The sequence below is a fragment of the Filicampus tigris genome, chromosome 20, assembly GCF_054856515.1.
Source record: "Filicampus tigris isolate MCC_2025a chromosome 20, RoL_Ftig_1.0, whole genome shotgun sequence".
Classification (NCBI taxonomy): Eukaryota; Metazoa; Chordata; class Actinopteri; order Syngnathiformes; family Syngnathidae; genus Filicampus; species Filicampus tigris.
The window spans coordinates 11,867,541-11,895,004 of record NC_141236.1 but is presented as its reverse complement, the minus strand read 5'-3'; the positions used below and the strand labels follow the sequence as shown (position 1 = coordinate 11,895,004).

Genomic DNA, 27,464 nt, shown 5'->3' with positions numbered 1-27,464 from the left:
GCCGGGCGCCGTAGTGACGTCTTCCGCGTTCATGACAATCACCTGACTAAAACAAATTCACGTCTCGTGCCTGCAGTAGCTAACCAAATACACTGACGCATTAGAATGACTTCTTAACGCGTTTTATTTGAATATTTTAAGCATTTACATCGGCTATCTACGGGCAAATGTATATTCGCGCCGTCTGTTAAAGTGGCTGTCGCTGCTCGTCGCTCCGCTCATTTTAACGGTGAGTCAATTAGTAATATTAAGGCATTTCAATTTCCAGCTTCAGGACAGGAAGCCATTTAATTACATTTATTTTGTCCATCGTCCTTTTGTAGTTCTTCTGGATCAAACAATCTGAGAAAACATGCCTCAGTCTGCAGCTGTCATCAGTGGGCTCCAGAGAATGGTTCTATACGAGACGAGAGCCGTAAGTCCCACATACACTTCAAAATTGATCACTTCAAGTCCACTAATATCACATAACCCGCATATGCAAAGAATGACTTCATCTGTGAACTAAAATATGATAAAATAACCAAGTCATTAGTCCCAATGGGGAAATTTGCAAATGTGAATGTATTACTTCAGTTTTAAGTCATAAACGTGGAGCAAGTGAAGCTGTATAAACTTTGAGCAGAGCAAACGATAACATCTTAGAGAAAGTAAACACTGTACCGGAGATGGCTGGAGGGCAACTGGAGGCTTACCTGGTCGTGGACATTAGATGGCAGCAAAGGCTTGTGTTGGATGCTTTGCTCAGTTGAATGTCTAACTTCCACTAAGTCAACTTTGATGGACACAGTGGAAGTAAACCATTCATTTTAGTTTGCACTGCGAATGTCCGCTTTACAGATGCCACGTCTGCTGAATAAGATGTTTGTGTTGCTTTTCCTGACGTGTGTGTGTGGTGAAGACAACTTTACCCAACTTACAGGTGTCTATTAATGAGGATTGTGACCTTTATTTGTACCAGTCCAATTTTATGATAGAGTCGCACGTACAGCAATCCCCCACAAGAAGGTTGTTTATCATCACAGTCTTAAGTTTGAAACATTTGGTGACATGAGTGAACACAGTTGTTTTTTTTCCCCTCTCCTTTGCAGAGGTATTTTTTGGTGGGGAGCAATCAGGCTCAGACCAAACACAGAGTGCTGAAGATTGACCGCACAGAACCGAAGGACCTGGTCATCATTGACGATAAGGTGAGCTAGCATTAGTGCAGTGCTAATGTAATACAGTTTGTTTGTAATACAGTCAGGTTGCCTGGGGGGTATATTGCGCAATACTCCTCCCCAGTGTCATGTATTTGTGACAGCGTGGCTGATGACTTGTGAGCCCACCTCACCCATTTATGAGGTGCTGGGAATTGATTTGTTCATAATAATGAAGGGCCATTATTATGACTATGATGATGGTGATAATTGCTGTTATGAAGCATCTTCCAGTAAGCATCCATCGCACCGTGCTGCCATTTTCGCCAATATTATTGTGCGTATGGTAGCATAGTGTCATTGACAGTCTGTTGATGCTTCAGAACATCATTTTTTAAATTATTATTATTATTATTACTACTATTATCATTATTAAATTAACACAGCAGATCTCGTCTATGTGAAATTACGGTTCTTTGGTGAAAGTTTTGAAGTTAATTCAATAATGGGCTACTTGATTTTAGTAATAAAATATGAATCATTCAATTAGTGTACTGATAATTCCTGTTTTCTTCATGAAAAGCAAATTTCAAATATTATTTTGTTTGTTAATATTGGCAGAACAGAAAATTGATGGATGTAAAAAAGCAAAAAACGTCGAACAGTACATGCTGTGGAAAGTGACAAATATTCATTTGATTCACACAATAACTTTGAAATCATAATCCCACAAATACTGTCCCTATTTTTTAATATTTATAATTTTTTTATTCTAATTATATGCTTTCTTTCTTTCTTTATTTTAGTTTTCATTGGATATGGTATCCTTAATGTTGCTGACAGAGTTATATAGAGAGAATGAAGTCCCTGGAAGGGAAAATGACATATAAATTTGATACACCACAGACAGGCATGTGGGTAACAACCCTGCCAAATTTGAATGATTTAAAAAAAAAAAAAAGAAACATCAGGTATATAAAATGAGGCTGGGAGTGTGCCCTTTGAATGCATTGAAACCACGCCCCTTTCAACTGTCAATCAAATGCCACTTGTACGACCTGAAAAAAATGGATGCTACTTCATCAAGTGTCTTTCTTATGCCCACGGATGTTAGCGCCACAAAATATATACAGTATCTGCTTAAAGCTTCCAGGTGCTGCAATATATCCCATTGGGTTGTCACGTAAAGTGGCCACACCAGCCTGGAGCGCCAGTCTACAGTCTGACTGTCAAGTCAAACTATACCCCCCCTCCCACCCCAACTTCGCTACATTTACGTTTATTCCAATTTGCTGTTTTGTGTTGCAGCATGTGTACAACCAGCAAGAAGTGCGTGAGTTGCTCAGTCGGCTGGACTTGGGAAACCGCACAAAGATCGCCCAAAAGGGTCCGTCAGGCCTGTCCAGGGCCGTGTCAGCCGTTGGCCTCGTGGGTACGTGTGCTCCATCCACTCTCTGGTCACGCTCTTGCGCAACATCACCGTCAACAACCATTGTGGACCACGCAGACGGCAACAGGTGCTTGACGCCTCAATGCTGGAGTTGTACAGCTGCAGGTCCTGGCCTGCTTTTGCAAATGACTCGCAGGAAGTGGCAAAGCACAATAAATGGCCCACCTGGCAGTTGAATGCCATTCACCACAATATGGTGCCATCTCTATTTTTCAGCTTTCACATAATCACCATCTGTAATGTTCGCACAAGCAGCTTCTTTGTGTGTTTTGCTTACAATTTCTAATGGCAGTCAGCCCAAAAGAAAGATCACAATATGTTTGTTTTTTCTTTGTTGAAGGCGGTGCACAATTTAAAATTGGGTTAAAGCTGTTCTTTAGCGTTATTAGTAAGCAATAGGGATGCTCGATGCCACTTTTTTTTCAGACCGATACCAGTACTTACCGATACCTCGTGTCCTTTTGAGATAAATTAAAAAATAAAATAAAACTTAAAATTTAATTTCACACAATGACAAAAATTGTGATCATCAACTACTGCCGAAGACGATTTACTCAATGTCAGATTATTACTATTATTTTTTGCCTTAAAGCGGAAGTCAGCCCAAACATATTTTTTTCAAAATATGTTGAAATATGAAAAATATGAAAGTATGCTGAAAATGACATCACGACTGCTCACAACGACCAACCACGGCTGACCTGTTTTCTGAATCTGAGCCGTGATTGGTCACTGTGAGCAGTTGTGAGGTCATTTTCAGTCAACAGAAGACAAAATGGCCGCCCCCAGAGATGGCTAAAAACGAGTGGATTAACACTTATTCCACAAACGCAATATTCCTCAGAATACCTTGTTTGCCTTGCCATTTTTTTTGAAGTTGCGGAAATCAGGTCACGAGCACGTAATATACGTCTGCCCCCTCATGAGAGTGCCGCTTCAGAATTTGAGTGACGTCTCACCTACATTTACAGTCTTTCTAGAAATGTCATTTCCAATACAGGAGATAATTGGTGTGACTGACTATGTGAATGTCATCCCCTGATCTGGTAGCACTTTCTCATCGTGACCTACATTCCGTGGACGCTTGTGTATACATTTAGCGGAAGACACGCATGACTTGTTACAATCGTGACGATTTATGAGGATTCCTGCGTCGATGTTGCTGGGCAATCTGTTTGGAGTGCTTTGTCGCAGTGAGGTTCATCATCCGGTGATTTGTACATTGAAGCTATTTTCTTGAAATTTAACAGGATGAAGAAGAGTGCAATTTTTATTTGGTCAAACATCTGCTCACATTCAAGCAACGTTTCAGAATCTCCAATGAGTTGACTCATAGCTAATCTGAAAAAACAAAAGAGGTCATGACCATTCCAAATAAAATGTCTTTGCATCAAGGTTGCGAAATGTCAACTGTCATGCATTATCTGAACTGTTTACCATTTTTAGTCTTATATATTCTTGTTTATGAACCTTTTTCCTTACTTCCTGAACTCTGCTTGTAGATATTCCCATTTTGGTCTTCTAAGACGACCAGAGCAGTTCAGTTGCGATGGATTCAGTGCCCTGAGAAAGTTCATAGGCTCAAATCTAGCTTGTATTTTAATAAACATGAATTTACATATTTCCCCAACCTTTTAGATACAAGAAAATCTCACAGCGTGCCACCAAACAAAAATGTCACAAAAAGTGTATACAGCATGCTACAGTAATGACAGTCTCGTCTCAATTTCCTCACACATGTACTTTGTGAAACGTGGCCTGTTTTAATTGAACATGCCGCCATATGTTGCTGGCATTGATAGATAAAGATATATAGTTGTAGTAAATAAATCATTTTTGTGAAAAAGCCTGATTGCGGCACAGTGCTTGGCTGTCGACGGTAGAGACGAAACAAGTTCAGCTCCTTGTCATGTTGTATACTGTTCATGCACTTGTGTCCTCTGTGACCCGTTCTCACAGACAGACTCTCTGACATTTGTGAAAATACATGATGTTCTCCCCCGACTGTCTTTGCCCCCGTGACTTTCTATGTCTCAAGCTGCTCTTTGACAAAAAGTCAGTGCATCTCTCAAATGACATCCCCCCATTTTGGGCTGCCACGCTTGTTCTTTACACCCAGCTTTTTTTTCAGTACGATGCATTTTGCCAAAGTGTCTTGATTTGCACAAACAATTTTGCTTGGCTGTTCTTTGACAGGCTTTGTACGCTTCCTGGAGGGCTACTACATGGTGTTGATCACCAAGCGCAGGAAAATGGCCGACATCGGGGGCCACTCCATTTACAAAATCGAGGACACAACTATGATCTATATTCCTAATGACTCGGTGCGGGTGGCGCACCCCGACGAGGCCAGGTATGAGCATTTGGCTTGCTCTTAAAGACCAGGTGATGTTATGTATTCCATTTGTACTTGATGGATCTTTCAACTCTTCCCCAGATATGTCCGAATCTTTCAAAACATGGACTTATCCAGTAACTTTTACTTCAGGTACATTTTTTGTTGTTGTTTCACATTTGTATGTTGCTGATAAGATTGGCTCAAAAGTTTTGAGTTCAAATCTCAAGAAACAATAGCTGCCTGCATCTAAAATGTAATTTTTTATTATGTTTGAGGACAAATTGACCTGTTTTGAAATGTAAATCTCCAGAAAAAATAGCTGTCTAAATGCGTGTCTGCATTTAAAATGGACTATTTTGTTCTGTTATGTTGCGAGTCAAATCGACCCATTTTAGAGTTTTAAAAACATGGTCAGATTATAATATTTGTAATTTTTTTTTTCTTGCAGTAGATCACATTGACCCACAAACATTTCTGGTGTACCAAAGACACAAACATGATCGTGAAATAGCCTTTATAGCTTAATTAGTTGTCCACTCTTCAAGGGGTTTTACTTTTTTGAATGTTCCTATTGATTCTGATGACCCCACAGCTACAGCTACGACCTCAGCCACTCACTGCAGCACAACCTGACGCTGCTGCAGAGGCCTTATGAGCTGTGGTCCTCGGCGGCCTCCACCGCCGAGGACGAAGCAAACGCGCGCAACAAACAGGACAGCTTCGACATATTTGAAGACGAGGGGTTGCCCACTCAAGGTAAAGAGGACACAGAAGCCCCACCGCACGCTCTGTTTGTGTTTTATTAACATCAATTTGTGTCCCTGTCCTCTGCCACAGTGGTTTATGGCGTGCGCGCTGAGCCGTACTACAAGTACGTGTGGAACGCAAACTTGCTGGAGCGTGTCAAGGACATCATACATCCCGACTGGCTCTTGTATATAATCCATGGCTTTTGTGGCCAGTCCAGTATCCTTTGAGCTTCGAGGTGTCCACCAGATCCAGGAGAGAATGTTGTTTATTTGTGGAACCCACTTAGTTGGGCGCATTACTGCCATCTACAGGACTGGGGTGGGACAGTATCACTAGCCAGGTTGTAACTTGTCAGTGAAGAGAGATAGACCGACTGACATGTTCCTGATTGTTTGGCCTTGGCAGAGGTCTGCTACTCTTCAGTCTGCTACTCTTCTATTATTATCTATCTAGCTATATAGCATGCTAGCTATCTTGCTATATAGCATACCAGCTATCAAGCAAGCATACGAGCCATCTAACTAGCATACTAGCTAGCCTCCTATCTAGCTAGCTAGCCTCCTATCTAGATAGCTAGGTTCCTATCTAGATAGCTACCCTCCTATCTAGATAGCTTGCTAGCTGTCTAGCTAGGTAGGAGGCTAGCTCGTATGCTAGTTAGATGGCTCGTATGCTTGCTTGATAGCTGGTATGCTATATAGTGATATAGCATAGTCTAGATATCTAGATAGCTTGCTAGTTATCTCAATCTTACCAGATGTTGGTCCACCCATCAACTCTTTGACATTACACCATGTGATATTTGCCCCCTTTCTACATGTAAGTCCATAAATGACTGACATCTGTCAGCCGCTTTCCAATTTTGCCTCCTTGACCCATCCCATCGCAGAGCTTTTAATCTATGGCCGCCCGGTGCACATCAGCCTCATCGCAAGGCGCTCCAGCAAATTTGCCGGCACCCGCTTCCTGAAAAGAGGAGCCAACTGCGAGGTAGAAACCGGTTGCGGGGGTAACCAAGGAAAAATAGGCACAGGCCTCAGGTCCAGCATCTTGATTGGAATGACTCATGTTGTTGATGGCAGGGGGGATTAATTTGATTTGTGGGCTCTTCCTTGAGTATGCATGAGTGTCTCCGTGTGTGGGAGGAGGAGCAGCTGCTTTTGTGTTGTCTTCTTTTCAATTCCAAACACATTAGTTTGCTTATGGTTGTTCACTTATTTTTCTTGAAATCTAACAATGTGTCAACTGTGTTTTTTTCCTCCCCAAATGTTTCACTTTGTCAGTGTCTAACCGGGTTAAAAAAAAATGTCACATGGTGTTGACCATGGAAGCAGCAGTGGAATCATTAATCCTGTTTAGTGCTTTTTCTGAGGCTTTTCCATCACATTGTGTGGCCTTTTTAAGGTAGTGACACTTGTTTACTTTTCGCAGAATCTTCTATTTTCACCTTCCTCTTTTTCCAGGGCTTATTAGTGATCCTGTTCGTGTCATGTGACACGTTTGAGTGCACTTTCTTTTTAGCACGGAAAGTTAAGTTACAGTGCGGGCAGAATGCCAGTTAGCTTCATTGACGATGCAAAATATCAGTCCAGGTTATAAACAGCCTCTCACCCAAAGTCAGCTGAGGACTTTGCGAACGAGCGAATGAGCGAATAGATGTTGCGGTCTAACAATGAGGATTTGGTGACGGCGGCCGACTGAGAGCTCTTTGTGTGTTGTGCTCACGCAGGGGGACGTGGCAAATGAGGTGGAGACGGAGCAGATCGTCCACGACGCCTCCGTCATGTCGTTCGCGGTGGGAAGTTACTCCTCATATGTGCAAACCCGAGGCTCAGTCCCGCTCTACTGGTCCCAAGACATTTCCACCATGATGCCCAAGCCCCCGATACGATGTAAGAATTTGTCTCTTTGCATTGTTTTAAAGGTTGAATATTGACAACAGAAACTGGACAAATCATTAGGTACACTATTGGGCCTCATGAGGTCCAATACAAGAGCTGAAGCATAAAATATCAAAATAAGAACGGTTGGTTGTGTGACAGGTTTACAAGATACGGTGGGTTTGGTAATGTGCAGTGGGGTTCTCTGAAAACATTTCCACTTCCATTTGATGGAAGAATGTCAGAAACCTTTTGTTATGGAAACATCATGGAAGTAATGCCTGGTCGGCAAGCAACCATCTTGATAGGAAATATATCCAAGCGAGAGAATTGTCTTTGCCCGGGGCCGTTCTGCTCGACGGCAAGCCGCTTGGCAGGACATCCTCGTTTTGTATCCGTTGTGACACAAAAAGCACGGCCGCAGTCATCCTGAGGTGACTTCTGTGCAAAAGCGCCTCACTGAAAAAAAAAAAAAAAAAAAAAAAAAAATTTGACTTACCTCATCATCCCGAGCTGACTTTGCTGCCTGACATGGCTTTTTTCAATGTGACCATGTGCGCTTTGTCCTTTCCTGGCCTACAAATGTCAGCGTCAATTCAGTTGCCTTCTATTATGAAGTAGTTCTTATGCAATGTCAACTGTGCAACCTCCAAATTCAAACAGCGCTAAAGATCTCCTATACAATTTGGGAATCGAACTCACTCTAAAGTCATTTGTAAATGAATTTGGAGGTTTATATAATCTAGCAATGCCAGTCTTGTTTCCCAAACCGAGGCATCACTGTCCACAGCCCGGCAAACATTTGCGAGCGTCACAAGAGAACATCCATCATGAGAAAGAATTGCGTCAATGCTAATATTGTGTCTCAACTGCTTTTGTTGCCTTTTTATCTGTCATTGTCATGTCCCGGTTGCATACTGCTGCCTTGGCGCTCCGTCGAGCAGACAAAACAAAGGGCAGATGATCCGATTGTCTTCAATAAATGGGGAATATTATATGGGTCAAATGATAGGAAATGGCGGCTCTTGACACAATCTGGGTCAGTGACGTTTGAAACAGACGCGTCGATCTGATACGGCGTGACCCTCATCGCGCCTCTCGCCAACAACTTCACAGACACTTTGTTATATAAGGAGGTTATTTATAACTTGTTGTGATGCCTTCGTCCCGGCCGTGAGGCAGGCAAACTTAATTGGAAATGCACCTCGCAGCCGAGAGTGAAATAAAAACACCATCATTAGGTTTCTCTTAATGACACACCGGGAACACAAGCGACAAGTGGAATTACAATATCCTTAACGACCTAAAAATAACGTCGCCGTTTCGGAGCTGAGCTGGTGGGAGTAAATGCAAAATCCGCATTTTGCGTTTGTTTAGTAAACAGGCTTTGTTGTGTCCTGGATGCTGTAATGTTGAAATTAAAAAAAAAAAAATATATATATATATATATATATATAAGTAGTTGCCAAATGTAGCAAAAACATCAAAAAGTTGCCAACAGCGCAGACACAATTCGTACTTTTGCTCGCTACCTCGCACCATCAACGTCCACTCGTATGCACATAAAAGAACAGCACAACTTTCAAAATAAAAGCGCTGCATATTTTACATTTTACCTTGACTTCTGTACTAGTTTGCGTGCAGGTAATGAGGACTAGCCCTTTAGAAAATTGATGGATGAGTTTGTCAAAGGTCATACAAGCCTTGGAATTCACCCCAAATGGCTGCTTTAAATAAAAACGGGCGACTTCTTGTTGAGTTCCTGGCAGGGGTCTTTGACTCATTATTTTATTTTTTTTTAATGTGTGTGTCCTCTTATGATAGACATATCCACCGCATTTCATATCAATCGCTAAAACAGATGTCACGGGCTCCATTTTTCAAACTTTCCCAGAGGCACAACTGAGTTATAGCTTAGCGGGTTTTAAAGAACAAATATTGTTCATTTTTCTCTCTTGAATTTCTCTGGCAGTGGACCAAGCAGACCCGTATGCGCACGTCGCCGGCCTTCATTTCGACCAGATGCTTCAGCGATTTGGATCGCCCATTATCATCCTTAACTTGGTCAAGGTAGGCTACGCTCTAATAATAAGCACACCCTGCAAAAAACAAGCAAACAAAAAAAAGTATTAGGCCACCACTGTTTTCTCTGCCCCTTTCCATAGCTGACATTTTGAATGTGAATTCCATGAAACCTTTGAGAGGGCCACTTTTGTGAGAACCTGGATGTAGTTTACAGCTGCGGATATCATTCTGCCATGAATAAAACGACGCATGTTGTGTACCGTGTGGGCCTATTATGATTGTTTGCCTTCAAAAGGCTTCATATACATAAATTGGGTACAAGTTTGACCACGGTGGGTCAGAATCATGCACCCAGGCTCAAGCATACAATGGATATAAAAAGTCTACACACCCCTGTTGAAATGTTTGTGATGTTGAAAGATGGGAAAAAAACATTTTTGTCACCCATAATAACCTGTACACCCAGTTGGAAAAAAAAAGATACCTATGCCCCGTTTCAAGGGCCCAATTGAAGTTCATAACTCTTTGGAAAATATAATTTATTTCAAAAAATGAAACCACACTAATTATGTCATAGATTCACTGAAATATTCAAATATTTTAGTTTCATGATGATAGCTTGCAGTTATTTTAGTTAAGTTTTTAATTTTAATAACGACAAAAATCGTTCATTCTCCCCAAATGTTCTTTGTAATCAATTGGATCGTTTTCTATTTCATTGTTTACGTTATTATATCATCTAAGGTTGGCACGGTGGACGAGTGGTTGAAACATTTGCCTCACTGTTCTGAGGCTGCCGGTTCGAATTCAAGTTTTGCATCCATCACCCTTGGCCTGTGTGGTTTTTGTCATTGCTTTTATTTTCTAATTTTGTCGAAAAAAACTGCTATAAAACAAAGTGACTCCTGATAATGCAAGTGCTCGGTAGGATGGATGAAAAAAAAAAAAAACCCGATTACTTCGCCCCACCTTTTTCTTCAACGTCTTTAAACTTGGTCCAGCCTTCTGAACCTCCCGTTCGAAACTGCGGCTGGTCGCTTCTCCTCGCCGGCATAAAAAGGATTTGCTTGACAGCATTGATTGCATCGACCAGTACTCGGAACTACGCAAAACGCCAGGTGACTCAGTGAAGATCTAATCAGGGACAGTTGCCGATTTGGCTGCTGTTAAGTCCCCGGTTCAGATAGGACCCATATGGAAGACACCTGTATTTTTCTGCAGCTTCATTTAAAATCCCATCTGAAATTGCCTCTGAAAATGCACCGCGGGCTTTCTTTGTCACATTGGCCTCACGCGGCAATCTCTCATTTGTATTGCGCCGCATTGCCTCGCACAATGGGGAGCGCGCGCCGCTCTCTCTCCGGCTTGGCTTTCAGGCTCACGTTGTCTCTGGCGAGGGGAACCGTGACCGCGCGGGGAGAACCAATCACAGGCTTCCCAGATCCACACAAGCTGCGGCCATGTGATCTTGTTTTTTTTTTTTTTTTTTTTTTTTTTTTTGGGATAACTCTGGGCATTAATAGTAGTGGACCCGCTACCCGTTCACAACGCCTTGCACCCAATGGACGGACAGATGAAATAATAGGCAATTATCCGTGAGATCATGACAGTCCATCTGGTGGAGGCTCGCCCGATGCGGTTGCGTCGTTTCCGAGATGCTCCTGTGGTGGCTTCCGAGGAAGGCGAAGTGTGCACATGGCACGGCATGTGAATCCCTTTTCTTTACCAGCTGCTTTAATGAGCAGTTAATGGTCAAATTATTTTGTCTCTTCCCTTGAACACGTTTTTTCACCAGCGCCAAACGGCAACTGCAATGTCGTGTCTTACACAGCAAAGAGGATGGCTTGTAAATGACATTTGAAAAGAATCCTCTTGCTTACCGCAAATGACAATGACATCATCCAGAACAACTGTGCCTTTTTTTTTTCTTCTTTTTTTTTTTTCCTCTTTTTGGCATTTGCTTCTTATTTCTCCTTTGAAAGAGGTTTTTTTTTTCGACACATGAGCAGTTGCTAAGCTCTCTGTTCACAGCCACGTTGTCTGTGGAAACAGCGCGCATCAGCAGGGATGCACTTGGAGCAACAAAACAGAAATTAGCATAGCCTCCTGACATTTAAATCAAATGAATTGATCAATTGGCCGCTCGTTTCTCTCATTAAATTCGCACATGTCCCAAAACTTTCACTCTATATGACTGCATTATTGACCTTGTAGCGTTTGCGTGCCAATTTAGACCTCAGCAAACGTGCACGTGCGCTTTGACAAGTACATGTGCACCTTTAATTGCCTCTCATCTGCTTCTAGATTTTTTTTTTTTTTTTTTCCTTCCTTTTTCACCGTCTTTGCTTATCTGTGCGTGTGCGTGCCAGACTGCATAACACAGGCAAGCGTGTCATTCAACCAGTCGCTGCCGTGTGGCGAGATGAGACCTGCTCAGTGATTCAGCCGAGCCTGCGATCATGCCGGATGATCGCTGGGACGAGTGCACCCAACGAGGTGTACGAGGAGAACAGAACATGTAAAGACAGTCGACTGATAAATGACACATGATTGGCATACACCGTGTGTGGGAATAAGATGTGCAAGTGAGGCCTTACCGTGGCGTCTGTGCAGGACATGTATTATGATGACTACATGCAATGCTGTGCTATAATTAGTCATACGCAAACAGCTGACAAAGGTTCAGGAACAGGGTTTTTATTTTCACTTTCTGCGTTGCCATGAATATTAAAAAAAAAACAAAAAACAAGAGGATTTGAATCTTGATCAAATGTTTTGTCATTGCCTATAAAAAAAATAGTAGCGTTAGCTGATTGACAGCATTTTGACTGATTATCGGGAAAATGGAAGCCGCAAAATTGACTAAAGAAAGGTTAGACTCTCTTCTTCCATCAGAAAGAAAGTTTGTTTCTACCACTTTCCGGTCTTTGGTATTCAGCACTAGGTCCGACCTACGTTGGTTTCTGAGCAAAAAGCGGAGAAAACAAGCTTTTTGTGTAAAGAAAAATGTCAAGCAGAACAGTGACTTTGAAGCTAATGTTCTACACCAGGGATGGAATTAATTTTAAATTTTTTGGGGGGCCGGGGTTAATTCTTCAAAATACCTTGATAAACATTCATATTCATTTTCCATAAAGAAAAATAGATAAATACAGAATATGCGAATCCGCGGGTGCCGAGTATGCAGGGGTCGACAGTAGTTTTAAGTTGTAATTTCACCACTCACTGCTAGATGGCAGATGTCTTGGTTCCGCTTACACTGGGTCTTATACTGCCCTATACTACAACGTGAGTAGGCCTAATACTTTTTTTTGCCGATTAGGAATGACATATTAGACAAACATAGAGTATCTCAATAATGTGCACATTTTGAGTGTGGAAAAAAAAACACTCAAAATGTGTTCTTGCACGTAATGTTGGTTTCTTGTTCAGCAGTTTTGTGCCCACCTGGAACGGTCATTTTCATGCAAGAGAGCCCTTTGCACTGATAAAAACAATAGCATGTGCTTCTTTTGTTGTTTGCTTCAAGCTAAAAACAATTGGCAAAAAAAAAGGTACAGGTGTATGCCGACTGTAAATTATTAAGCAAGTAGCCTTCTTATTCCTGCAGACCCAATGTCTAATCCTCTGGTGGCTTCTCCACGTGGAGCCGGCATGAGATCAGAATGAGTCACAGCGAGCATGCGTCTGCCTCTCTTGTCCATTCACATTTACTCGCATCCTCAAGGGGCCTTTTTGACACAAGGGCAATTCTATAGGAGGCGCACATGAATGCGTACACTTCGGTGGCTATATTTCTTGTAGTCACACATGTGCCTGTTGTTGTGTGGCAGAAACGAGAGAAAAGGAAACACGAGAAGATTTTGAGTGAGGAGCTGTACCCCGCCGTGATCAACCTCAACCAGTTCCTGCCGCAGCAGCACGGGATCGAATACATCGCCTGGGACATGGCCCGCTACACCAAGAGGTTGCAAGCAGCACCACAAAATATATTTTTACTAAATTGTTAGGTTTAAAATATCTTTCATTGTTCATTCATTTAATATTTATTTTCCAAACTTTTTGTTACATTATATTTATACATGTTGTTTTATTCTAAGTTTGTATTTTATTTTTTCCTATTTTTAGTTTTGATATCTTTTCTTTTTTTATGTCGTATATTTGTTTCGCTTTAATGATGTTTTTGTTATTTCTATATTTGTTTCCATCTATCAGTTATCCAAACTGCTCTCATGAGGGTTATATTTATTTTTTTATTTTTATTTTATTTTGTTTTTGCTTATATTTTTGTAACTTTTTGGTCATTTTTGTTTATTTTTAAGTTAATAGTTTTAGGAATTTTGGTCATTTCATTTCTATATTTTTTAACGTTATTTTTTATTTTGTATTCAATTTCTGTTTGTTTTGTTTTTTTAATATTATTTTTTACTTGAGTCAGGAATAAAGGTGAGTTTGCAACAAAGCCCATAAAACCCATAAATCACTTCCCACCAAAAACCTAAAGCAGCTCGATCACTTGTTACTAGGCAGACTTTGTTGGGCTCACATAACTCGGCATACTTGGCTTTTGGATTGATCGTTTCAAATGTTATTGGTGCTCCTCATTAGGTATGAATGACATTAAAATGAAGAATTTTACCTTGAAATTCCTTATCAATGCCACCTTTTTTCATGTGGTAAACTTATTTTCATTGGGAAAAAAAACAGTTACACTATATATTACAATACATGTTTTCTTCATGATATGTATCTTGCATATTTCTGTCTGTTCCTCAGCAAGCTGTGCAACGTTCTGGACCGTCTGAGTATGATTGCCGAAAATGTGGTGAAGCGGACCGGCTTTTTTGTGAATCGTTCAGACTTCTACTGTCACAGGCTCCACCCAGATGAAAGGTGAGACTCTCATGATTGTTATTTCAGTTTTATTGTAGTGGAGAAGGAAAAAAAAACGTAGTATTAATGTGTTAATCTTAAACAGCTAACTGCAAGTTCTTAGTCCAGAGACTACACCAAAAATTGTAAAATAAGCTTGTTGATTGTTTTCAACATGGACAGTTTTTCAGTAGTGTGTGCCTTCCAAAATGTTTTTTTTTTCCCTCTTCTTTTTGTCCTTATATCCTTCCATACTGCAAATAATGCATTCATCAACACTTTTTCTTTCCCCTCGCCACTCTGAATACTGAATGGAAATCACGTCCAGTGCCGGTTGCGTCGCCGTCAATGTTCCCGGTAACGAGCTGAGTAGATTGCCCCTCGTGTAGCGTGCGTGAGCCTCCGCCTTTGGCTGCACGTTAATCACTTGCGTCGGGTTACATAACGCAAAGGCCGCGCGTGCTTTCGCCACATTCATCAGCCATGTCCTTTATCTGGCGCGACCCCGTTTGACTTTATTTACCGCTGGGAAAGCATGTGCTTTCCGATATGTACCAGTGGTGCTTCAACGTTTGTGCTCAAGGGCCACCTTAGATGTCAAGTAGGTTCTTTTGAAATTGTTGTACAATTATTTCGTCTTTACATTAAATCTTCTCGCTAATTATTAACGAATTAAACGATGAAAAAAAAAAAATTGATTTTCATGAGCCAAATGAATGTTTTCATTGTCAGGCTTTAAAAAAAAAAAAAAAATCTGTCACCTCTTGGGTGATAGCAATTATGTACAGTATACTTTGCCCAAACCTGATATGACCCAGTTTGTTTCATGTGATGGTTTATTCATAAACAATTAGTGGGCTCCCAAATAATGAATATTCACTCTCCTCACTTCTCGTCATTGTTTTTCCCCACAGATGGGGAGACTTGGGTGGAAGCATCTCAGTCAGTGGACGAGTGCAGGTTAGTTTGCTTCACGAACACTTTCACTAAAAGGTCATAAAGGCCAGAATAGATCTTGCTAGCGTTCGCTATTACAGCCAAAACAAGTTTTTTTTTTTTATGGTTTTGCTTTATCAATTTATATAACCACATACATTAAATATAAGTCTAGCAGTACTATGTTTTTATTCTTTTCTTTCTTGAAATGTCTTAACCGTTTTTCTCAGCATTTTCCTTTCAAGTGGATTGAAAAAATCCCAAGTGTAAGACCTCGTAACTTGCCAATGTGTTTTTTCCCGTCCAGACCGGCGTGCTCAGGACCAACTGTGTGGACTGTCTGGACCGAACCAACACCGCCCAGTTCATGGTGGGCAAGTGTGCGCTTGCCTATCAACTCTACGCACTGGGAATGATCGACAGGCCCAAGCTGCAGTTTGACACCGACTGTGTGAGGTATTGCTCGTTCTGTCCATCTGCATCTTTGGAAATAACAAATAAATGGCCCCCGCTGGTACAGTTCTGTATGTCAATATGTGTCTGCAAAGACCTTGCTAATTCAGGCTTTTTCTGTTCATAAGCCTCCGCAATTAGCAGCAGAAAATCTGCACAGCAGCCTTCATCACATCATCTATAAGCCAATCTGTTCAAATTTCCCCAAAAGCAGCACACGTTTGTGAGGTTATGATGTCTACGCTGCTCTTTGCCTTAGTTCTCCTCACATAGCAGTTTGTGTTCCTTCCAAACAACTCAACTTTGTTTTTGTCCGTCCACACAATAGTTAGCAGAAATGAGCTTCTCCAAGCAAAGAAAGGTGCTCCTTTTGTGCTTTTCAGGTTGTTTGAGGAGCTGTACGAGGACCACGGCGACACGCTTTCGCTGCAGTACGGCGGCTCGCAGCTGGTACACCGGGTCAAGACCTACCGGAAGATTGCGCCGTGGACGCAGCACTCTAAAGACATCATGCAGACGCTGTCGCGCTATTACAGCAACGCTTTCTCAGGTTTGTGTTTCATGGCAGACGTTAATGCTGTTTTCATTGTGCCGGCACTTGTATTTTGAGCAGGATATTTATTATACGTGGCATCCTATAGCAGGGGCGGGCAAACTTTTGTGCTCAAGGACCACATTTCAGTCTGAAATGGGACAGATGGGTGAGTTAAGAAAAAAAGTAAAACTGTTAAAATAAAACAAGGTGAGTGATGTAATTAGGACAAATCTATCACAATTATTTGACAACTTATCTTGCTAATATTTACCACCAGAGATTTTTAATAGTCAAATTTTTCAACTCAGTCAACTCAGAAGTGAATTTGAAAAGATTGTCCTATTTCCTGAGCTAGATAAAGTCCTTAAATTCCTTCATCTAACAAGTGAATCTTCTCAATAATTTTACGGTCATCGATGAGAGCATTACAGAATCACCCTGTAATATAGTTTACTATTCCACCTGTTCCCTCTTGTTGTGTCTTCGTTTCACACTTCCAAAACTTCTACATGTATAAAGGAATTTTATGCCATGTTAGCTGGTCTAAGATCATAAACGCACAGGCATTAAGTTGCATGCTAAAATGCCAACTCCTTTTTTTAAAAATTTACTTAATGCCTTATGTTTTTGATACAAGACATGCTAATTTTAAGTTTAAATGTCTATTTGTTTGAAATGGCCCCTCACTGCTGCTCTGCACGGATTGAATTTAAGAAATAAAACAATTGATCATATGAAAAAAGGGAAACAACTGGTTGTTGAAGTGAAATGTCTTCAGTAAAAATATAGTTAATCCAAACACATGATTATTCTATACAATTTTCAGTAGGATACTTGAATGCTTAAATATTCAACAGCTGCAGCATTGTTGAATCAAAGCTGCAAAAAAAAAAAAAAAAAATTGCTCTTCAAAATTACTAAATTGCTCCTCAAATGAAGTCATCTATTAGCAAAATTGCTCCTGAAAATAAAAAGCTATTCCGAGCCTTGCCTAGCCGTGGCATAAAGAAAAGGCTTCTTCCATGCCTTTTAAAATACATCCTTGCTCCACCGCATGCATTTTTCCTTGGAGAGCATTACATGACATTAGCATTACAATACCTGTACGGCATATCATGCACATGTTAAAGTGAAGTAACTCATCCGCACGCGTAATATTGACATGACCCGGTCGACGCTAAGTGCAAATTCTCCGGCACATTTGACGGCTTCATGAAAGCAGTGTCTCAGCTGTGCCCGGCCCACACCTTCCACTTCAATCATGAATGGCGCTGTCATTTCTCGGATACGTAGCGTCGACGTAAACCTGTACAAGTGATTCAGTAGCTCTTCCTAAAAGCCACCGAAGCCGAGATGATGATGATGATGTGCTACTTGACACGCCGAAGTCGCGACCATTCTGCGTTTTTGTTTTGTTTTTTTCCCCCCCTCCCTCTCGTCTTGGGCTGCATTTTGAAGCAAATGGCGATCAGGGGCACAGGAGGTAATGGAACTTCTTTTCAGAGCGCAAATGTCAAGGGCGAAAGGTTTGCGTTGTGCCCTTTTTTTAACGACGCGCTGTCATTTTCAGACATTTACTCGTGATTGCATTTTGATGGCTTATCAGGCTGAGCTTCACCCACGTTTCTGAGTCACAGACATGGAATTTCTTCTCATAAATGATGACTTGAGTCTGGCAATAGTCGTTATTTTCAAATTAGACTTTTCTCACATTTCTCTTCATTCTTTTTTTGAAGCCTCATTTCATATACAATTTTTTTTTATCAATAACTGCCAGACATTTTCAGACCCTCTTTTTGTGTAAAAACGTTTTTGGCAGTGAATGTTAAAAATTGTCAGGCTTGTTAACAACAGTTATGGTGTGTCAAAGTTAGAAGCCATCTTTATTTTCACTTTTCATGGCCTTTAGAAATGCGTTTTCTCCATTGTTTGTCATTTAGATGATGAGATCACAGTTTATGGCCAACCTCTGTACAATTTGTGTATTTGCTTGCAAACAAGCAAATAAAAGTTCAAAGAAATCAGCGCCTTTTTACATCGAGTTAGTTTCAGTCCCCAGCAGCCTGACCTGGTCAAGGCTCTGCTACGAGGGCTGACATGTTACAGTCTGACTGATGGACAAAATAGAGGACAAAAACTGGACCGGGTGTGCTTTCCAGATGCAGATAGACAGGACGCCATCAACTTGTTCCTCCAAGTGTACCAGCCGGCAGAGAACAGGCCGCACCTGTGGGACCTGCCTACCGACTTCTACCTGCACCAGAAGAGCACAATGGCCCTCCCCATGGAGAGACGCAGGTACAAAAAAAAGCCACGCTAACCCACAGTGTGTAATTCATTGTCAGCATACGAGAAAATCGGGGGAATCTGGAATCTATTGTTTTTCTTGATTAGATTTGAGTATTTGTTCATACTTATCTTTTTAAATGATGTATTTATTTTATCGAGTGAAATCACAGTAATATCACCCCGCCCAAAAATAATAAAGTCAACCTCTAATTTTGGTACAATTTTGTTTTGAGCAAATTTTGGGGGGCAAAATTCTGTCCCGGTTTTTGCACATCAAAAACAACAACAAAAAGAAAAAAGCATGACTGGGCCATTGATTTCCTGGAATCAGTGCGCGTTCATCTCAAGTATTTCATAAATTGGGTTCAACTGACAGCAAGGCTTATTGCGTAATGCAAGCTTTTATGAACAACGCAAGGCAATAACTCTCCCGCTCTCCTCGGCAACACACATCAGAGTTAATGTCCTGTCCAAAGCCAGACCTTCGAAATAAAAGTATGCAGTATTACACACGGTTTTACCACATTTTCACTGGTGGCTTCTTGAGCTTCAATAAGCAAGCAGATTTTTTTAAATGGGAAAAATTTCTTCTTCCGGAACGCAGGGATGCCAAAAGACGAGGTTCCACAAGACAAACTTTTTTATCGGATAAGTGAATTGTGCAAGTAAAAATGTTGTGTTTTACACGTTAGACAAGTTCGAATAAATAAAAACTATGCCGACACTGTCATCGTTATTTCCTTTACTATGTTTTTTCTTTGCAAATATAATAAGTAGGGCAAAGTCCCAGTTCCATGATGACCTTTCTCTCTTTTTCTTTGTGCGCTTGTTTGTTCGAGCTTGGTCCAAAATGTTTTGTTTGCACGTAGTTATCTTTGTGCTTACACAAAAGTAGACCCAGTTTCCCGCTACTGGACATTTCATTTGTCCACAATGGGCCGAGGTGGCTCAGCTTTTATTCCCAGAAATTAACACGGGCGCATGTGAATTCATAACACACGCACACACAGAATCAAATGAATGATGCCCAGGGAGTTGTGTGTGTGCTGTAGGTGTTCAAGCCAGGACGGGTTTCGTTATGTAGGTTAGCCTCATTGTCGCGCCAGAGTAGGAGCCGCTTGACCTTTCAGCATTGGTGTGTTTTGTCTTTCTTTCTCAGCTACACGTTGTGGTGGTCCCAGGGGGTCTTGTCCTACCTCCCTATCGCCTTTGATGAAGGTAACGGCCGTATGTGCTTAGCGGGGTTATTTCACGTGAATACGTGGGAGTGTTCAATGGACAACAAAAGTCGTTTCACAAGAATTCAAGTCGCAAAATTGCGAGATTGACAGTTGTCATTTTAGCGGGAATAATGCTTGATATCATGACTATTGGATAAGCGTCTTTCCATCTGGTTGGCAGTGCCGTGTGACGAGACCATGAAGAAGTTGTCGGTGAAGCGAGTGAACCGCTTCGAGGAGAGCATCGACCTCTACACGGAGTTCTTCAGGCCCTACGAGCTCACCTCCTTCGACGACACCTTCTGCAAAGCCATGACCAACTCAGCCAGGTGCCGCGCCATCTTGTGCTGTGTGTGGCGCTAACGCTGCTATGCTAACCTGTCTCTTGCTAAAAAGGGAGTTCATGCCCAAAACGGTGGGAGTGGATCCCAGCCCCTTCACCGTCCGCAAACCGGAGGAGACGGCCAAATCTGTGCTGGGGTGAGTCTCTGCATCCGTACTTTTGGGCAGCTCTAGTACGACAAATCTGTGCACTAGTTGAATGTCTTACTAGTGCCGTTTTTTTCCCCCACCACTGTGGACTTGGTTCTGAGCACTGCCGTAAATAGTCAAAATACAGTCATGTCACCGCCACCTAAAAGGGTTTATAGTTGCCTATGGATGCCACAGGGTGTCAGCAAAACACTACTTTTGTCTAAATGAAGCACCTCAACTCACTTCGACGTAGTTCCTTGGCACCAAGATGCCCCAAGATGATGGAAAATGTGAAAATTTGGCAAACGGCGTTTTACCTTGAAACAGGTAAGCAAACTAAAGATGAAGAACTCAACTGTCGTGGTTGAGCATTCATGCCTGCCCAGTGGGCTCTTTTTGTCTGACATCCAAACCCCCCAAAAAATCGTACTTCACTGTTAGGCGTGATGGATAGATCTCGCTTCCTAATCTCTTTTGAAAAGCTGCGAGACAAGCTGCTTGAATAATGACTCCCAAGTGTTAATCAAGTATGAAACGGCAGCCTATTCGTTTTCAGTCTCGCGACCGGCTGATTACTTTGACTGAGTGCCGCTCTTGACGTTTTACATATGAACCTTTTTTTTTTCCGGGGGGGGGTGGGTGCACTTTTCGTGACATTAAAATCTCCTGAAACGTGACAAAATGCATATTTGTGGTTTCCCGTAGCAACAAGAGCAGCAAGGAGGAGGCGCTGGTCCAGAGGAAGACGGCGGCCAGCGCGCCGCCTCCCCCCAGCGAGGAGGCCATTTCCAGCTCCTCGGAGGACGACTCCGAGGAGGACCGCGACGACGACGCCTCCGTCTCGCAGCGCTCCACCCCGGTCAAACTTTGGACGGATTCCGCCGAGAACAGTCGTGCGCCGGAGGTGTGTGACACACACACACACACAAAGAAAAGGTTTCACAACTCGCAGAACGTGAAGGAGTTTAGCCACTAACCTTCGCAGGTGAACTTCATTTGACTTTCTGTAAACTTTTTGAAAGGCGCCCAACACTGAAGCGTGGCGTTAGCATGGATGCTACTGCTAACACAACTGGTGACGTGTCCTGGCTGCTCCCGAAGTGTTATGGATAGCTAATTTAATGATAAAAACCACTACAGGCCGACATTCAAATGTAGTTGAGCATCTATGCGCATATTGTGGGTCAAGAGTTCCTTTGACTTCCTGTTTGATTCTCAGAAGCTTTTATGACTGGAGCAGTGTGCATTTCACAGCCCACTTGATCGCGACTCGCTTCATGTCCGATACTGACCCAGATTGTCGCATGTAGGTGAAGTGGAACCCGCCGAGAAATCCTCGAAACGATGATCCCTTCCCGCGGCGTGCCGCTCACGTTTTTGGAAACGGCAGCCAAAGACTCAATTGTCAACCTGTGACTCGGCTGTCGCCTTGCGCGCGGCTTAGAATGTGTCAAGTGTCGCCCACCGTGAGTTCAAGTGAAGACGTTGTTGTGTGGTCCTGCGCATACAAAAGGAATGTTTTGCTTCAAATTCCTGTTTTAAGGGCTGTCTCGTGAAAAATAAGACCAGGTTCACTGAACAGCATTATATTTGGTAGGCGTGTTTATGATTTGACCTACAAAAAAAAGTCAAGAATCCATGCCAATTCAGGATCATTTTGGGGGGGGAAAAAAAACGTTAAAAATATTAATCCGTAGTGTTGTGTGACATTCATTAGAAGTCAGATACTGAAAATACTGAAAATTCAGTCCCCGAAGGCAGTTTCACTTAGCAACATAAAATTTGGGTGGCATCACCGGTCTGAAGGAACCATGCCTGAAAATAAGACAGCCGCCTTGTTTTTTTTAATTGACTACTTTGGGTTACTTGAAAGAAAAATCATCAAAAGTTCAGCCCCCAAAGCAACATGAAATGTGGTCAGGGTATCAGTCATGAGGAGACCCACAAAAATCTCTCAAATCTGCCACGTTTTTTTGAAGGACTATTTTAAAGAAGAAAGAGCATTTTAAAAAATATGCTCTTGAAGGAACCAGAATGAAATTAGGGTTGCATGACTATTAGGAGCAGACCCACAAAAAAGCCTCAAGAGCCAAAGTCTGGGAAGACACAGAAGTCGGACGTTTTTGTGCCACTTCGGGTGAGGATAAAAATCATTGAAAGAATTTTAGTTGGCATGTTTATTTAGCAGACCCACACAAAATGTTATTCAAATATTCTAGATTGCAAAATACTCTCAGCAGCTGGTTGACACTGTTTTTTTTATTTTTTATTTTATTTTACTTCTAAAATCAACCATGGAGCAATTTGAACCATTTTGATCTTTTGCTTCTGGAGTCAAATACTTTTTATCGCGACTCACTTTGTCTTACTTCCATTTATGGGAACCCCCGCCCGCCACCCCTTCGTCTTTTTCATGAATATTTGGTTTTGGGCCCTCACGTGTCGGCCGCGCCCCCAGCCCGCTCTCCCTTCCCACATCGGCGCTCACATGGCTCTAATGTCCCCCCCCCCCCCCACAATGGTGTGAAGCACATAATGCTGCTGAAATATTAAACCGTCAGCTCATTACTGTGTTTGCCCTGTAATTACACAGTTCATATTCCGCCGGCCATACATGAGCTTGTATGTGCAGGCGTGTGCGCCGCTGTGTGCTCTGGGGATTGTGTGCGCTCGCGCGTGTGTTCACAGCTGTACTTCGCTGGACTGGTTCCGAGAACACTCTCCCGTCCCCTCGCAGCGCCGATCAATACAAATATAGTAAAAATTGAAGGCATTACGTGAAGCATTTCTCGCTGGCGTGGCAGGAAAACAGTCTGGAAGAATAATAGCGCCGGCGACGGCTAACTTAACCTCTCGGTCTCCAGACATTTACCGAGGCGTTGTTCCTAACTGGGAGGAAAAAGGCTGTTCCGTTTTCGCACGGGACACAAAAAATCCAAAATGCCGTTGACATTCATTTACCTTTTAAGATTCGAAACTGTCGCTCAAGTGTGAAATAAGTCGACTGCTCGTAGTAAGCGAGGTAAATGCGTTCATTTATACAAATCAATAGATCAATAAATAATCTGCAATGGGTCGATTCATCGGTTGGACCCTCATCAACATCCGACCCTTCCTTCTGTTGTGTTGATAACAGTGTTGCTGATGCAGATGTTCCTGTGGGACAACTTATATGTTGTCTTAGTCTGTCCGATGTTTTCCCTGCCCCCCGTTTTTCCAGGAGATCCAGCAGCAGGCCTTCAAGGAACCCTACGGACTCAATCTGGCCGAGTTCCCTGATGAGCAAGACATGCTCATCTATAACCGGTAGGTAGGACGCGAAATCTCCTTTCCTTCATCGTCTTACGATTCTCCAAATAAAAAAAAAATTTAAAAAAAAAGGAAAAGTATCTTACAGTTTAACCTCACAGTATTATTAAATATACACAATTGGCTACATTTCCCCCCCTCTATATCTTATGAACAAAATGAATTTAAAATGCATGCGTGTTGCATTGGACTTGAGAGTTTCTGCCGTTAGTTAGCAAGAACATAAGGTACTGTGAGTTCTTGCTAATAAGCAGCGGACGCCGCAGGCTCCCTTGCCGAGTGCACCGTCGGAGACACTTCATACACAAAACGATCGCGGCCGTTGTACGTGACAAAAGAACACACACGTTCAGGCCCTCTGCTCGCTTGTGTTTCCTCGACTGCATCTGCCCGCCATGCTTTTTTTATGTCTTTTCCACCTGAAAAGACTTCTTGAATTCCTTTTTTTTTTTTTTTTTTTTTTTTAAGCATCATCATCGACAAACGTGGTTGCGGACAGCGGCGCTAATAACAAGAAACTCTGTTAATGAACCTGCACAGGCTCGCTGACGTCCCACCCGACCCTACCAGGCCCCGCCTCTTGAAGGCACATCCATGTACACAGACACTACAATACATTCAGCATTTCCTCTACATTTTACACTTGCAATACATTTTCTTGTTTGTACCGTGTTTGAAAAGTATGTTTTAATAATCATGTGAAAACTATGACCGAACTTTTTATGTGGGCTCACTCGGGCGTCTGGAACGGTATCCCATGCGGTAAATGGGACCTGACTGTATTTTGCAAAGTTTTTACGGTGACAAATGTGGCACCGATCTCCGCTGCCGCGGCGCCTAATGAGAATTAAAGCGCATTCATTACGGGGCGTCCCGTTTGGACCGCTTCCAAACACGTTAGCGCCGCTAATCAATACATTAATATTAAAAAATGCCAAGCAGGAGCCAGAGGGGCTCTCGCAAATTTTGTGTGCATGTGAGGAAGTCATCTGGAAGAAACGACGTGACGCCTTTGGTCCAAAGATCCTTTTTTTTTTCTTTTTTTTTTTTTTTTTGAATCGATTTGTGTTTGTGTTTTGACAGGTTTGCACGCCTGGGCGAGAGCCAGCAGCGGCGAGCGGCGAAAAGCGAGCACCTCCACCTGGCAAATATCATCTGCTTGTGAGTAAAACGTGAGCCGTGGGAAAACACAAAAGCGGCCGGGCATTAAACCCCGGCACATGTGCGCCTGTGTCTGGTCCGTCTCGCTATGGTGCTGAGCTTTTACACAAAATATCGAGAGGGGGGAGAAAAAAAAAAGCGCCATTCAAGCCGAGCGAGGTCGCTCATCGCTAAGTGCTGTCCGAGGACGTCTCCGACTGCGAGACGTTTCGTCCGCAAGTCTTGGGTCAGCCACTTTGGTCCCTGCTGTTTTGGCCTGGCGATTCACCCAGTGACTCAAAACCGCTCGTGTTTTACTCGCCCCCCCCCCCCCCCCCAACAAAAAAAAAACGACACGTGGCCTGGAAATGTGCGAGCAATTTTTGTTGTAGTCACGATGACAAAATGCGTTTTACATCACATACGTGTAACATGTTGCCTTGATGTTGAAACAAAGATGAAGGTGAGGGTGCGAATTTCGGCTTATATTGATTATGAGGGAGAGAAATGTCCACACGTTGAAGGATTGGCAAGTTTGGACATATCACACTCGAAGAGCGTAGCTATATGTAAGATATAAACCGATCGCGTCGGAGCAGGTTGGAAAAAGCGGAAAAAGCCACTGCCGTTCAACTGGAGCCATGCTGAGTCCATTGATTATTTTGCCATCAAAGCATTTTCTCAGGCTTGTTTTTGTTTCCAGTTTGAAGTGTCACAAATTAGCATCCAAGTCACTGTTGCGCTTGACACGTTTCCTATTGCGCAAAGCCTTTCTTCTCCACTTTTTTGCCCCAATCGTGATTTAGAGTAAAACCAACCCATGCTAAAGAACAGAAAATGCTACAAACAAACTTGTCTTAACTTTATTTTTGTAAAGAAATAAAGGGAACTGTGCTTTGAAAATGGCTGGCATTGAATGAATTAAGATGATGTAAAATGTTTCAATATTCCACATACACATTTTTTTTTTTTTTTAATGTCATGTTTGTTGATCCACGTGTTCCCTTCTTTCCCCCTTTCAACCTGTTTCCCCCCCAAATGCGTCCGCTTTGTGTGTGTGTGTGCGCGGTGCCCACGCTCCCTCTCAGGTGGGCGTGTTACGCAACACACTCTCTTATAGCACCCAAAACATGTTGTCACTCGTGGAGGCCCCCGCCCCTCCGTCTGCGCGCCCGCAGAGGAGGAAGAAGTGCCAAATGGGCAGGGGGATGTACCGCTTTGCTTGTTTGAGGGATTTTCTCATTGATTGAGCCTCAGCTCACAAGCTTTTTTTTTTTTTTAAATCCTTCTTGACTCGAGAGTTTTTTTTTTTCCCCGAATTGTTAAAAATGGATCACGCGTGAATCAGAATTCAATGAAAGTTGCAATTTAAATCCCAACCTGCCGGGAGTTTAAATTAAATTCAAATTCAACTGAACTTAAAATGTTTGTTTTGAAAATACATTCAAATTGAAGCAAGATTCATTTGGCCTTAATGAATTTTAAATTCATGGTCTTAAGTTGGAAAAAAAAAAAAAAAGAACTGTTTTTCATTTTAATGCTGCCGTGTGTGTCTCCCCGAAGAGAGCCGGTGTCCCGCTTCGCCGAGGACAGCGTGTACGCCGCGTCGCCGCCGCAGGTGGACGGCGAGAGCCGCCACGTCTTCGAGAGCCACGTGATGGCGGCCCGCGGTCAAGTGAGGCCCCTGTGCCGCGACGACATGTTGATGTACAGGGAGTACGTCAAGAACAGGTCCATGTGAAGCACGCCCAGGACAGCAAGATAATTCTTTTTTTTTTTTTTTTTCTCCCCCCACCGACACTTCTTCGTATGGATGACCATTCGTGTGGATTATGTTGCTGCTGCTGCTGTTGTTTTTTTTAGGATTATTTTAAAACTCCATCTCAGATTTTTTTAAGTTGCCAGAGCTGCCTTTTAAGGTGCTTTCATTTTTAATAAATGTAATAAAAAATACAAATGCTAACTCTTTGGAGTTGTGAGCAACATCATTGGTCGCCAGAACCTGAGAAGTATTGATTTTTTTTTTTTGTTTTTTTTTGTGGCCGATGCCGATTCCTATTTTTGACAGAATAAGATTCCGATAACCTATTAATGGGTCGATTAATTAAAAGAATATATAATGAATGAACGTTTTTTTTTTTTATCAACAATATATTTAAGTACAGGCAGAATATTTTACTGTTTTACCTTACTTTTTCCTTTAGTATTTGTTCAACTTTAACATTTTTTAAATTGCAATTTTCTTTCTAATGTGTTGATGTGTAAAAATAAATACATTTTAAAAATCAATGGATTTTAAAATGGCCAATATCAGCCGATTAATCGGTTTTGTCCCCATTTAAAACCAAAATGAATGTTGACGTCTAATAACTGCAGTCTTCTGTCCTCGCTGGTTCAAAATCAATAGTGTGCTTCCTGACTCCAAAAACCCATCAAAAATAAGAAGGACATTTTACGCTTGAATTGCTGTTTTGATTACTCATGTTTTTTTTTCCACAGCTGTATGACATTTCAGTGACATGTTCCTAGTGTACCATGTGTAAATTTACCATGAAAGATCTTTGGAGCTTCCTACTTTTGTTATATTATGTAAATAATGCACACATCTGTGTTTTTTTTTATTTTTTATTTCATGTTATAAAAGTTATGAATGT

The 27,464-nt window shown here is 42.1% G+C and overlaps 1 protein-coding gene across 2 annotated transcripts; it reads left to right on the top strand.

Annotated features, from left to right (window-relative positions):
* Positions 1-2: 2 nt before the first annotated feature.
* Positions 3-26,773, top strand: fig4a (FIG4 phosphoinositide 5-phosphatase a). 2 transcript variants are annotated; one of them, XM_086018979.1, is made up of 24 exons: positions 3-229; positions 324-415; positions 1,092-1,190; positions 2,448-2,571; positions 4,786-4,942; positions 5,027-5,077; positions 5,520-5,683; positions 5,765-5,893; positions 6,567-6,667; positions 7,407-7,569; positions 9,530-9,627; positions 13,416-13,549; positions 14,359-14,475; positions 15,369-15,414; positions 15,698-15,846; positions 16,227-16,393; positions 18,538-18,676; positions 19,827-19,885; positions 20,069-20,216; positions 20,284-20,367; positions 21,067-21,265; positions 23,582-23,667; positions 24,754-24,831; positions 26,374-26,773. In XM_086018979.1, exons 2-24 carry the CDS (start codon positions 353-355, stop codon positions 26,549-26,551), a joined length of 2,733 nt encoding a protein of 910 aa, XP_085875105.1. In that variant the 5' UTR covers positions 3-229; positions 324-352; the 3' UTR covers positions 26,552-26,773. The 2 variants fall into 2 exon arrangements, with proteins under 2 accessions (XP_085875105.1, XP_085875107.1); XM_086018981.1 differs by lacking the exon at positions 3-229 and having other exon boundaries at positions 365-415; positions 2,448-2,656.
* The last annotated feature ends 691 nt before the right edge of the window (positions 26,774-27,464 follow it).